Source organism: Macaca mulatta, chromosome X, assembly GCF_049350105.2.
Source record: "Macaca mulatta isolate MMU2019108-1 chromosome X, T2T-MMU8v2.0, whole genome shotgun sequence".
In the NCBI taxonomy this organism is placed as follows: domain Eukaryota; kingdom Metazoa; phylum Chordata; class Mammalia; order Primates; family Cercopithecidae; genus Macaca; species Macaca mulatta.
The window spans coordinates 21,990,625-22,003,381 of record NC_133426.1 but is presented as its reverse complement, the minus strand read 5'-3'; the positions used below and the strand labels follow the sequence as shown (position 1 = coordinate 22,003,381).

Genomic DNA, 12,757 nt, shown 5'->3' with positions numbered 1-12,757 from the left:
TTATATTTAAGGTCAATATTGTTATCTGTGAATTTGATCCTGTCATTATGATGCTACCTGGATATTTTGTCGATTAGTTGATGCAGTTTCTTCATAGTGTTGATGGTCTTTACAATTTGGTATGTTTTTGCAGTGGCTGGTACTAATAGTAGTGCTTCCTTCAAGAGTTCTTGTAAGGCAGGCCTGGCGGTGACAAAATCTCTCAGCCTTTGCTTGTCTATAAAGGATTTTATTTCTCCTTTACTGATGAAGTTTAGTTTGGCTGGATATGAAGTTGTGGGTTGAAAATTCTTTCCTTTGAGACTGTTGGATATTCGCCCCCTCTCTCTTCTGGCTTGTAGCATTTCTGGAGAGAGATCCACTGTTAGTCTGATGGGCTTCCCTTTGTGGGTAACTCGACCTGTCTCTCTGGCTGCCCTTAACATTTTTCCTTCCTTTCAACCTTGGTGAATCCGATGATTATGTGTCTTGCAGTTGCTCTTCTCGAGGAGTATCTTTGTGGCGTTCTCTGTGTTTCCTGAATTTGAATGTGGGCCTGCCTCACTAGGTTGGGGAAGTTCTCCTGAATAATATCCTGCAGAGTGTTTTCCAACTTGGTTCCATTCTCTCCATCACTTTGAGGTACACCAATCAAATGTAGATTTGATCTTTTCACATAGTACCATATTTCTTGGAAGCTTTGTTCATTTCTTTTCACTCCTTTTTCTCTAATCTTGTCTTCTCGTTTTATTTCATTGAGTTGATCTTCAATCTCTGACGTCCTTTCTTCCGCTTGATCAATTTGGCTGTTGATACTTGTGTATGCTTCACAAAGTTCTCGTGCTGTCTTTTTTAGCTCCATCAGGTCGTTTATGTTCTTCTTCTCTAAACTGGTTATTCTAGTTAGCAATTCATTTAACCTGTTTTCAAGATTCTTAGCTTCCTCGCATTGGGTTAGAACAAGCTCCTTTAGCTCGGAGCAGTTTGTTATTACCCACCTTCTGAAGCCTACTTCTATCGATTCATCAAAATCATTCTCCGTCCAGTTTTGTTCCCTTGCTGATGATCCTCGAAGGAGAAGAGGCATTCTGGTTTTTGGAATTTTCAGCCTTTTTGCACTGGTTTCTCCCCATCTTCGTGGATTTTCAGGCTCCTTTGCTGCAGGTCTGCTGGAGTTTGCTGGAGGTCCTCTCCAGACCCTGTTTGCCTGGGTATCACCAGCAAAGGCTACGATTGCTGCCTGCTCCTTCCTCTGGAAGCTTTGTCCACAGAGGGGCACCTGCCAGATGCCAGTCAGAGCTATCCCTGTATGAGATGTCTGTCGGCCCCTAATGGGAAGTGTCTCCCAGTCAGGATACATGGGAGTCAGGGACCCACTTGAGGAGGCAGTCTGACCCTTAGCAGAGCTTGACTGCTGCACTGGCTGTCAGGCAGGGACGTTTACATCTGCTGAAGCTGTGCCCACAGCTGCCCCTTCCCCCACATGCTCCGTCCCAGGGAGACGGGGGTTTTATTTATAATTCCCTGACTGGGACTGCTGCCTTTTTTTCAGAGATGCCCTGCCTAGAGAGGCAGTCTGGTCACAGTGGCCTTGCTGAGCTGCTGTGAGCTCTGCCTAGTTCAAACTTCCCAGTGGCTTTGTTTATACTGTGAGGGTAAACTGCCTAGTTCAAACTTCCCAGTGGCTTTGTTTATACTGTGAGGGTAAAACTGCCTACTCAAGCCTCAGCAATGGCAGACGCCCCTCCCAACTCTAAGCTTAAGCATCCCAGGTCAACCTCAGACTGCTGTGCTAACAGTGACAATTTCAAGCCAGTAGATCTTAGCTTGCTGTGCTCCATGGGGGTGGGACCTGCCAAGCCCTGTACTGCAGGGAATCTCCTGGTCTGCCAGTTGCGAAGACTGTGGGAAATGCACAGTATCTGGACTGGAGTGCATTCTTCCTCCTGGTACAGTCTCTCATGGAGGCCCTTGGCTAGGAACGGGACATCCCCTGACCCCTTGTGCTTCTGGGGTGAAGCAATGTCCCACCCTGCTTCGGCTTGCCCTCTGTGGGCTGCACCACTGTCCAACCAGTCCCAGTGAGATGAACCAGGTACCTCAGTTGGAAATGCAGAAATCACCCACCTTCTGTGTCAGTCTCACTGGGAGCTGCAGACCAGAACTGTTCCTATTAGGCCATCTTGCCTAATTTTTGTATTTCTTTTTTTTTGGAGAGACGGGGTTTGGCCATGTTGGCAAGGCTGGTCTCAAACTCCTGACCTCAGGCGATCCACCCACCTTGGCCTCCCAAAGTGCTGGGATTACAGGCTGTGCCCGGCCCAAAACCCAAGTTCTTGAGTAAAAACTACAAGAGCCCCACTGCTGACTCCTGTTGGACATGGAGAGTGAACAAGAAATAAACTTTTGTTGTGTTGTTTCTGCAGCATAACCTACTTTATCCTGACTTGCCATATGACTTATGATATGGTCTTTATGAATTGAACTAGGACACATAAATATGGAAAAAATATTCTAAGTGGAGGGGGAAATGGGAGCAAAGATATGTTTGAGGGGAAAGAGAACAAGACATTCAACTAGGCTGGAGTATATGGTGCATAACGGGCAGCAGTGGGAGAGGAAGGACAGTGTCAGATTTCTGAAGTCCTGAGCAGCTGGCCAGAGTGTTTAAACTATATTTAAAAGTCATTCTTGAGTAGGAAAATAATAAAATCCAGATTTTTAAAAAGATTTATCTGGCAGGGGTGTACAATGGAAGGAAGAAATTAGAGACTAGTTAGATTATTTATAGATACCAGGAAGAATGGATATCCACTAAATAAGTAGAAAATAGAACGGAAAGAAGTAGAAGGATTAGAATATCTGAGAAAAACGAGAGGTCTCAGCAACTGCAGGGATATAGAAAGCAGGAAAGGTGATGTGATGTTGTTGCTTTTGATGAAGATAAACCACCAGTTACATTGGTTCTGAATTCGACTTTGAATATGTTTTGTAATGTGATTCCTTAATTTCCTCAGAAGCTGGCTAATGTGAAGTAGTTTCTGGCATTTGATTTTAACCTCTTTTCTTATATTATTTCTTCTTATACTCTTACACTATAATATAGTATTGTCTTTGCTTAATATATCACTTAAGAGACTTCGGAAAACACATTATGCCTGCTACTGTTTTCTTAGTACCTTCCCAGGAGGGAAAGTAATTTTACCCCTTATAAGCAGACTTACTTTAAAGTGCAAAAGATTGAAAAATCTCCTCATTCTGTCAGTGGGAAAAGATCCAAGATAAATTTCTCACTAGTGATATAAAATAGCTTTCCACTCCCCGTCCCTCCAACCCCCCGCCAAATCTCTTTAGTTTAAAATAAATCAGATATAGTTTGGTATTATATCTGGAAACATTTCAGAATTATAAGTAACATCACTATCAATTAGTTTATTTTTTTTTACAAAGAGATGTTGTGGGCTAGGATGTAAATAGTAAGAACTGATAGATCACTGTACTTTGTCCTCTAGAGCAGGGGTTAGCAAACTTTTTCTGGAAAGAGACAGATGGTAAAGATTTTAGGCTTTGAAGACTATAAGGTCCCTGTTTCAACTATTCAACTCTGCCACTGTAGCACAAAACCAGCTACAGATCATGAAAAAATGAAGGAATGTGGCTGCTTTCCAATAAAACATTATTTACAAAAAGACAGCAGGCCATATTTGGCCCTAGTTTGCCAATCCCAACTCTAGAAAGTTCTATCTATGAAAACTAAAATTCTTGAACATTTGGAGAGCAGTTAGGTACTCAACTGCATAGTAATGAAAGTAAGTAAGTGTAAAAGGAGTTGAAGATAAAATAAAATAATAAGGACTGGAGTCCTTGGGAATATGTGGAGGTAATGGAACTCAACATGGATCCTAAAGGATGAAGCTTACACTGAATAATCATCTGAGGGGGAAGAGTAGGAAGGGTTGCATTATAGAAGGAGAATCAGAAGCAAAGCCAGAGAGACAGTAATGGGCATGACATTGTAGGGTAGAAGTGAGGATACTTGCCCCATTAAGGCTGAGTTTTTTTCTCACCCAATGAAGTCATGGGAAATTGAATTGGATTAGGTGGAGTTGGAAATTTGGGAAGCCAGATGGAGGTGTTTGGCTTCAATGTGGTAGGCATTTGGGAGCCACTGTAGGTCTTTCAAGCAGGTTGGTAATGAAATAAAAGTGGGATTTCAATGGTATGTAAAACAGTGGTTAAAAAAAAAAAATGCTGAAGTCAGATTAACATTCCATAAGGCTGTTGGGATAATCCAGAGTAGAGGATATTAAGATTATGCCTATATATGATGAGATAGGGTAATGGGGATGCTATGGACTAAATGTTTCTGTCCCCCAAAATCCTTATGTTGAAGCCCTAATCAATGTGATGGTATTAGGAGTTGGGCCTTTGGGAGGCAATTAAATCATGAGGGTGGAGCCCTCATGAATGGGATTAGTACCCATATAAGAAGCCAGAGAGCTAGCTAGCTCTTTCCACCATGTGAGGACACAGAGAAAAATTGGCTGTGTGTAACCCAGAAGAAAGCCCGCACCAGAACTCGATCCCACTAGCACTCTGATCTGAGACTTCCAGCCTCCAGAACTGTGATAAATGTGTTGTTTATAAGCCACCTAGTCTATGACACTTTTACACTTTGTTATAGCAGCCTAAACTGTCTAAAACAGGAGAGAAGATGTTGAATCTGAAAAGCACTTAAAAGTATAAAACATCGAGAAGAACTAGAAGATGGCCAAATAGGAACAGCGCCGGTCTGTAGCTCCCAGCTACATCAACGCAGAAAGTGGGTGATTCCTGCATTTCTAAGTGAGGTACCCAGTTCATCTCATTGGCACTGGTTGGACAGTGGGTGCAGGGCCACAGAAGGTGAGCCTAAGCAGGGTCTGGTTGTCACCTTACCCAGGAGGTGCAAGGGGTCAGGGAATTTTCTCCCCTACCCAAGGGAAGGCATGAGGGACTCAGCCTGAGGAACCGTGCACTCCAGTCCAGATACTGCACTTTTCTCATGGTCTTCACAACCTGCAGAACAGGAGATTCCCTCCGGTGCCTACCCCACCAGGGCCCTGGGTTTCAAGCACAAAACTGGGCGGCCGTTTGGGCAGACACTGAACTAGCTGCAGGAGATTTTTTGTTGTTCTTGTTTTTCTGTGTGTGTGGTTTTTTTGTTTGTTTGTTTGTTTGTTTTGATACCCCAGTGGTGGTGGGAACGCCAGCAAGACAGAACCATTCACTCCCATCGAAAGCGGTGCTGAAGCCAGGGAGCCAAGTGGTCCGGCTTGGCGGGCCCCAACCCCACAGAGCCCAGCAAGCTAAGATCCACTGGCTTGAAATTCTCACTGCCAGTACAGCAGCAGTCTAAGATAGACCTGGGATGCTCGAGCTTGGTGGGAGAAGAAGGGGCATCCCCCATTGCTGAGGCTTGAGTAGGTGGTTTTACCCTCACAGTGTAAACGAAGCCACTGGGAAGTTTGAACCGGGAGGAGCTCAGCAAAGCCACGGTAGCCAGACTTGCAGATGTCACCTCTCTGGGCAGGGCATCTCTGAAAAAAAGGCAACAGCCCCAGTCAGGGAATTAAAACCCCCATCTCTCTAGGACAGAGCACCTGGGGGAAGGGGTGGCTGTGGGCACAGCTTCAGCAGACTGACTTACACGTCCCTGCCTGACAGTTCTGAAGAGAGCAGCAGATCTCCCAGCACAGCGTTCGAGCTCTGCTAAAGGTCAGACTGCCTCAAGTGGGTCCCTGACCCCCGTGTATCCTGACTGGGAGACACCTCATACAGGAGAGCTCTGGCTGGCATCTGGCAGGTGCCCCTCTGGGACGAAGCTTCTGGAGGAAAGAACAGGCAGCAATTTTTGCTGTTCTGCAGCCTCTGCTGGTGATACCCAGGCAAACAGGGTCTGGAGTAGAACTCCAGCAGACCTGCAGCAGAGGAGCCTGTTTGTAAGAAGGAAAACTAACAAACGGAAAGAAAGAGCACGTCCACTAAAATACCCCATCTGAAGGTCACCAACATCAAAGACCAGAGGTAGATAAATCCACAAAGATGCAGAGAAACCAGCACAAAACAGCTAAAAATTCCAAAAACCAGAACACCTCCTTGCCAGCAAGGGAACAAAATTGGACGGAGAATGATTTTGATGAAGTGACAGAAGTAGGCTTCAGAAGGTGGGTAATAACAAACTGCTCCGAGCTAAAGGAGCTTGTTCTAACCCAATGCAAGGAAGCTAAGAACCTTGAAAACAGGTTAAATCCATTGCTAACTAGAATAACCAGTTTAGAGAGCATAAACGACCTGATGGAGCTAAAAAAGACAGCACGAGAACTTTGTGAAGCATACACAAGTATCAACAGCCAAATTGATCAAGCGGAAGAAAGGACGTCAGAGATTGAAGATCAACTCAATGAAATAAAACGAGAAGACAAGATTAGAGAAAAAGGAGTGAAAATAAATATGGTACTATGTGAAAAGACCAAATCTATGTCTTATTGCTGTACCTAAAAGTGACAGGGAGAATGAAACCAAGTTGGAAAACACTCTTCAGGATATTATCCAGGAGAACTTCCCCTCCCTAGCAAGACAGGCCCACATTCAGATTCAGGAAATACAGAGAACCCCACTAAGATACTGCTCGAGAAGAGCAGCCCAAGACACATAATAGATTCACCAAGGTTGAAAGGAAGGAAAAAGTGTTAGGGGCAGCCAGAGAGAAAGGTTGGGTTACCCACAAAGGGAAGCCCATCAGACTAACAGAGGATATCTAGGCAGAAACTCTCCAAGCCAGAAGAGAGTGAGGGCCAATACGCAACATTCTCAAGGGAAAGAATTTTCAACCAGGAATTTCATATCCAGCCAAACTAAGCTTCATAAGTGAAGGAGAAATAAAATCCTTTATAGACAAGCAAATGCTGAGAGATTTTGTCACCACCAGGCCTGCCCTACAAGAGCTCCTGAAGGAAGGACTAAACATGGAAAGGAACAACTGGTACCAGCCACTGCAAAAACATACCAAATGGTAAAGACCATCAACACTATGAAGAAACTGCATCAACTAATGGGCAAAATAACCAGCTGGCATCATAATGACAGGGTCAAACTCACACATAATAATACTAACCTTAAATGTAAATGGGTTTAATGCTCCAATTAAAAGACCCAGACTGGCAAACTGGAAAAAGTCAAGACCCATCGGTGTACCGTATTCAGGAGACCCATCTCACGTGCAGAGACACACATAGGCTCAAAATAAAGGGATGGAGGCATATTTACCAAGCAAATGGAAAGGAAAAAGCAGAAGTGGCAATCCTAATCTCTGATAAAACAGACTTTAAATGAACAAAATCAAAAGAGACAAAGAAGAGCATTACATAATGGTAAAGGTGTCAACGCAACAAGAAGAACTAACTATCCTAAATATATATGCACACAATACAGAGCACCCAGATTCATAAAGCAAGTTCTTAGAGGCCTACAAAAAGACTTAGACTCTTACACAATAATAGTGGGAGACTTTACACCCCACTGTCAATATTAGATAAACGAGACAGAAAATTAACAAAGATATTCAGAACTTGAACTTAGCTCTGGACCAAGCGGACCTAATAGGCAATCTACAGAACTCTACACCCCAAATCAACAGAATATACATTCTTAGCACCTCATTGCACCTATTGTAAAATTGATCACATAATTTGAAGTAAAACACTTCTTAGCAAATGCAAAAGAAAGAAAATCGTAACAAACAATCTCTCAGACCACAGTGCAATCATATTAGAACTGAGGATTAAGAAACTCACTCAAAACCACACAGCTACATGGAAACTGAACAACCCTGAACAACCTGCTCCTGAATGAATACCGGGTAAATAACAAAATGAAGGCAGAAATAAAGATGTTCTTTGAAACCAATGAGAACAAAGACACAACGTACCAGAATCTCTGGGACACATTTAAAGCCGTGTGTAGAGAGAAATTTATAGCACTAAATGCCCACAAGAGAAAACAGGAAAGATCTAAAATTGACACCCTAACATCACAATTAAAAGAACTAGAGAAACAAGAGCAAACACCTTCAAAAGCTAGCAGAAGACAAGAAATAACCAAGATCAGAGCAGAACTTTAGGAGATAGACACATGAAAACCCCTTCAAAAACATCAATGCATCCAGGAGCTGTTTTTTAAAAAAGATCAACCAAATAGATGGACCACTAGCCAGACTAATAAAGAATAAAAGAGAAGAATCATATAAATGCAATAAAAAATGATAAAGGGGATATCACCACTGATCCCACAGAAATACAAACACCTCTATGCAAATAAACTAGAAAATCTAGAAGAAATGGATAAATTCCTGGACACATACACCCTCCCAAGACTGAACCAGGAAGAAGTTGAATCCCTGAATAGACCAATAACAAGTTCTGAAATTGAGGCAGCAATTAATAGCCTACCAACCAGAAAAAGTCCAGGATGAGACAGATTCACAGCCGAATTCTACCAGAGGTACAAAGAGGAGCTGGTGCCATTCCTTCTGAAACTATTCCAAACAATAGAAACAGAGGGAATCCTCCCTAACTCATTTTATGAGGCCAGCATCATCCTGATACCAAAACCTGGCAGAGGCACAACAAAAAAAGAAAATTTCAGGCCAATATCCCTGATGAACATCGATGCAAAAATCCTCAATCAAATACTGGCAAACCAAATCCAGCAGCACACCGAAAAGCTTATCCACCATGATCAAGCTGGCTTCATACCTGGGATGCAAGGATGTTTTAACATATGCAAATCAATAAACATAATCCATCACATAAACAGAACCAATCACAAAAACCACACGATTATCTCAATAGATGCAGAAAAGGCCTTTGGCAAAATTCAACACCCCTTGATGCTAAAAACTCTCAGTAAACTGGGTATTGATGGAACGTATCTCAAAATAATAAGAGCTATTTATGACAAACTCACAGCCAATATCATACTGAATGGGCAAAAACTGGAAGCATTCCCTTTGAAAACCGGCATCAGACACGGATGCCCTCTCTCACCACTCCTATTCAACATAGTGTTGGAAGTTCTGGCCAGGGCAATCAGGCAAGAGAAAGAAATAAAGGGTATTCAGATAGCAAGAGAGGAAGTCAAATTGTCTCTGTTTGCGGACGACATGATTGTATATTAAGAAAACCCCATCGTCTCAGCCCAAAATCTCCTTAAGCTGATAAGCAACTTCAGCAAAGTCTCAGGATACAAAATCAATGTGCAAAAATCACAAGCATTCCTGTACACCAATAACAGACAAACAGAGCCAAATCATGAGTGAACTCCCATTCACAATTGCCACTAATAGAATAAAATACTTAGGAATACAACTTACAAGGGATGTGAAGGACCTCTTCAAGGAGAACTACAAACCACTGCTCAAGGAAATAAGAGAGAACACAAATGGAAAAACATTCCATGCTCACGGATAGGAAGAATCAATTATTGTGAAAATGGCCATACTTTCCAAAGTAATTTAGAGATTCAATGCTATCCCCATCAAGCTACCACTGACTTTCTTCACAGAATTCGAAAAAACTACGTTAAACTTCATAGGGAACCAAAAAGGGCCCACATAGCCAAGACAATCCTAAGCAAAAAGAACAAAGCTGGAGGCATCACACTACCTCACTTTAAACTTTACTGCAAGGCTACAGTAACCAAAACAGCATGGTACTGCTACCAAAACAGATATATAGACCAACAGAACAGAACAGAGCCCTCAGAAATAACACCACACATCTACCACCATCTGATCTTTGACACACCTAACAAAAACAAGCAATGGGGAAATGATTCCCTGTTTAATAAATGGTGTTGAGAAAACTGGCTCACCATATGCAGAAAACTGAAACTGCATCCCTTCCTTATACCTTATACAAAAATTAACTCAAGATAGATTAAAGACTTAAACAAACATAAGACCTAAAGCCATAAAAATCCTAGAAGAAAACCTGGGCAATACCATTCAGAATAGAGGCTTGGGCAAAGACTTCATGTCCAAAACACCAAAAGCAATGGCAACAAAAGCCAAAATTGACAAATGGAATCTAATTAAACTAAAGAACTTCTGCACAGCCGAAGAAACTATCACCGGAGTGAAGAGGCAACCTACAGAATGGGAGAAATTTTTGCAATCTATCCATTTGACAAAGGGCTAATATCCAGAATCTACAAAGAACTGAAACAAATTTACAAGAAAAAAACGAACAACCCCATCAAAAAGTGGGCAAAGCATATGAACAGACACTTCTCAAAAGAAGACATTTATGCAGCCAACAAACATATGGAAAAATGCTCATTATCACTGGGCATTAGAGAAATGCAAATCAAAACCACTATGAGATACCACCTCAAGCCTATTAGAAAAGTCAGGAAACAACAGATGCTGGAGAGGATGTAAAGAAATAGGAACGCTTTTACACTGTTGGTGGGAGTGTAAATTAGTTCAACCATTGTGGAAGACAGTATGGCAATTCCTCAAGGATCTAGAACCAGCAATCCCATTTGACCCAGCAATCCCATTACTGGGTATATACCCAAAGGATTTTAAATCATTCTACTGTAAAGATGCCATGTACCCGCATGTTTATGGCAGCACTGTTCACAATAGCAAAGACTTGGCACCAACCCAAATGTCCACCAATGACAGACTGGATAAAGAAAATGTGGCACATATACACCATGGAATACTATGTAGCCGTAACAAAGAATGAGTTCATGTTCTTTGCAGGGACATGGATGAAGCTGGAAACCATCATTCTCAGCAAATGATCACAAAAACAGAAAACCAAACCCCGCGTGTTCTCACTCATGAGTGGTAGTTGAACAATGAAAACACATGGACACAGGGAGGGGAACATCACACACTAGGGCCTGTTGGAGGGTTGGGGGCTAGAAGAGGTATAGCATTAGGAGAAATACCTAATGTAGGTGACATACGTAATGTAGATGACGGGTTGATGGGTGCAGCAAACCACCATGGCACATGTATACCTATGTAATAAAACTGCCCGTTCTGCATGTGTACCCCAAAACTTAAAGTATAATTTTTAAAAAAGTATGAAACATCTGGCTTCTGGAATACATGTTATAAAAATGAGGACAGATGCATCAAATAAGACCTAAGAATCCAGGCTTTCTAACCAGGAAAATCTAAATATAGGATGAGATGATAGAAACAGGAAGACTAAAAGGTAAGTCATGTTGTTGACTAGAGTTTTGTTGACATCAGGATGCTAAATAATAATTTATTTAGTGTTTTTATATTAGCTTTAAGAAATAAAAGACCCCAGGCAAGCAAGAATCCTTTGACCAAACTGAATTATAGAAGACTTGTGTGAGAATGAGCTTACTTAGCAGTGAAAGCAAAGACTTAGGAACAAAAGGTTGTACTGATGAAAATTTTTGTCTAGCTTTGAGCATACACATACACATTTGCCCACTGTGAGGCCATTCATTAGAAAACCTTTATTGACCTATCCCTGACTGAAGAGGTTGCCTGTATGTTTATGACATGAACCAGTGTAATAACTAATAAAGATTTGGCACTTGCCTCATTAGCCAGAGACTCAAACTCAGAATTGTGCTGTATTTCGTGCACATCTTCCTTTCAATTTCTGCTCCAAGAGCCTATTAAACTCACAAAAGAGTGACATGACTCTCCTTGCCTTTGTTCTTTTTCAGCTCTAAGGGTCTCTGCATATGCATTAGATAGTTGGGAACATGACCCTGAGGGTCCCCCACAGGCTGAGAGTGGTGGCATAAAGTCAGCAAATGAGGCAAAGGAGAAGCAATATAGGAAAGGGCAGGCCCGTGAAAGCCAAAGAACAAGTTATTAGAAATGGTTACAAATAGTATCAAACACATTAAGAAGTCAAGATACATTGAGGAACTATCAAATGAATTACCGCAGGGCTAGTAACCCATTTGATTTAAAAAATACCAATACACCTCGATTCAATCAGTTAATTAATTATGTACTATAGAACGTTAAGGAGGTGAGATTTACCCTAAAAATAATCAGCAAGATAAAACTTTTGCTAAAAATCAAAGTCATACCATTAAACTTTTTGAAATCTTTGATCAAGGGAGCAAATTCAAGTCCTGCATCTCATCCCTGATGCCCCTTCCTCAGTCTACTCACATGAGCATAACTCAGGAAGAAGAGCTGGTTGTTGGTGAATGTGATGCCTGGTAGAAGAGGTTCCTCAACTCCCTGCCTTCTGTCATTTATCCATTTCCTGTAAGCCTGGTGAGAGAAGAAGAGATGAGTCTCTGCAATGGTGGGTTTTTCTCTTTTCTCATCTAGCACAGGAATAGTAAATATCTACTTCTGCCACGTGCAAAATGCATCATGTCAAAATTTTCTTTAAGAAAAGAAACACCTGGAAACAAGTCCATGTCCTATTGCTTACCAGTGAGGCAGGTACACCTGCAGAAAGGCCTTATGCTCAATGTATACCAAAGCAGCTGGACCAAAGCGTTCAGATATTAAATAACTCTTGGGGAAAAAAAGCTGTTCTTTCTCTTCCTACCAGGGGACAAACAAATCTAATACAATGGCAAGGCCCCTATGGCAATACATTTTGGGGTCTGCATGTCACCTTTTTTCATTTTGACACATAAGAGAAAAACTATCATCTTCTAGTGCCCTCATTTTATAAAATAAAGTATATTTCAACTAGAATATAGGAAGGAT

The 12,757-nt window shown here is 41.8% G+C and overlaps 1 protein-coding gene across 3 annotated transcripts in view; it reads right to left on the bottom strand.

The window, feature by feature from the left end:
* The window catches only part of PHEX (phosphate regulating endopeptidase X-linked), a 227,400-nt gene that overhangs the window by 10,746 nt on the left and 203,897 nt on the right, over positions 1 to 12,757 (bottom strand). For all 3 annotated transcript variants that reach the window (XR_013412723.1, XM_077988390.1, XM_001087261.5), the window contains one exon: positions 12,203 to 12,307. Coding sequence is in view for 2 of the 3 variants with exons in the window: in XM_077988390.1 (XP_077844516.1) it covers positions 12,203 to 12,307 (105 nt within the window). In the remaining variant the exon portion in view is untranslated. The remainder of the gene's footprint in view (positions 1 to 12,202; positions 12,308 to 12,757) is intronic.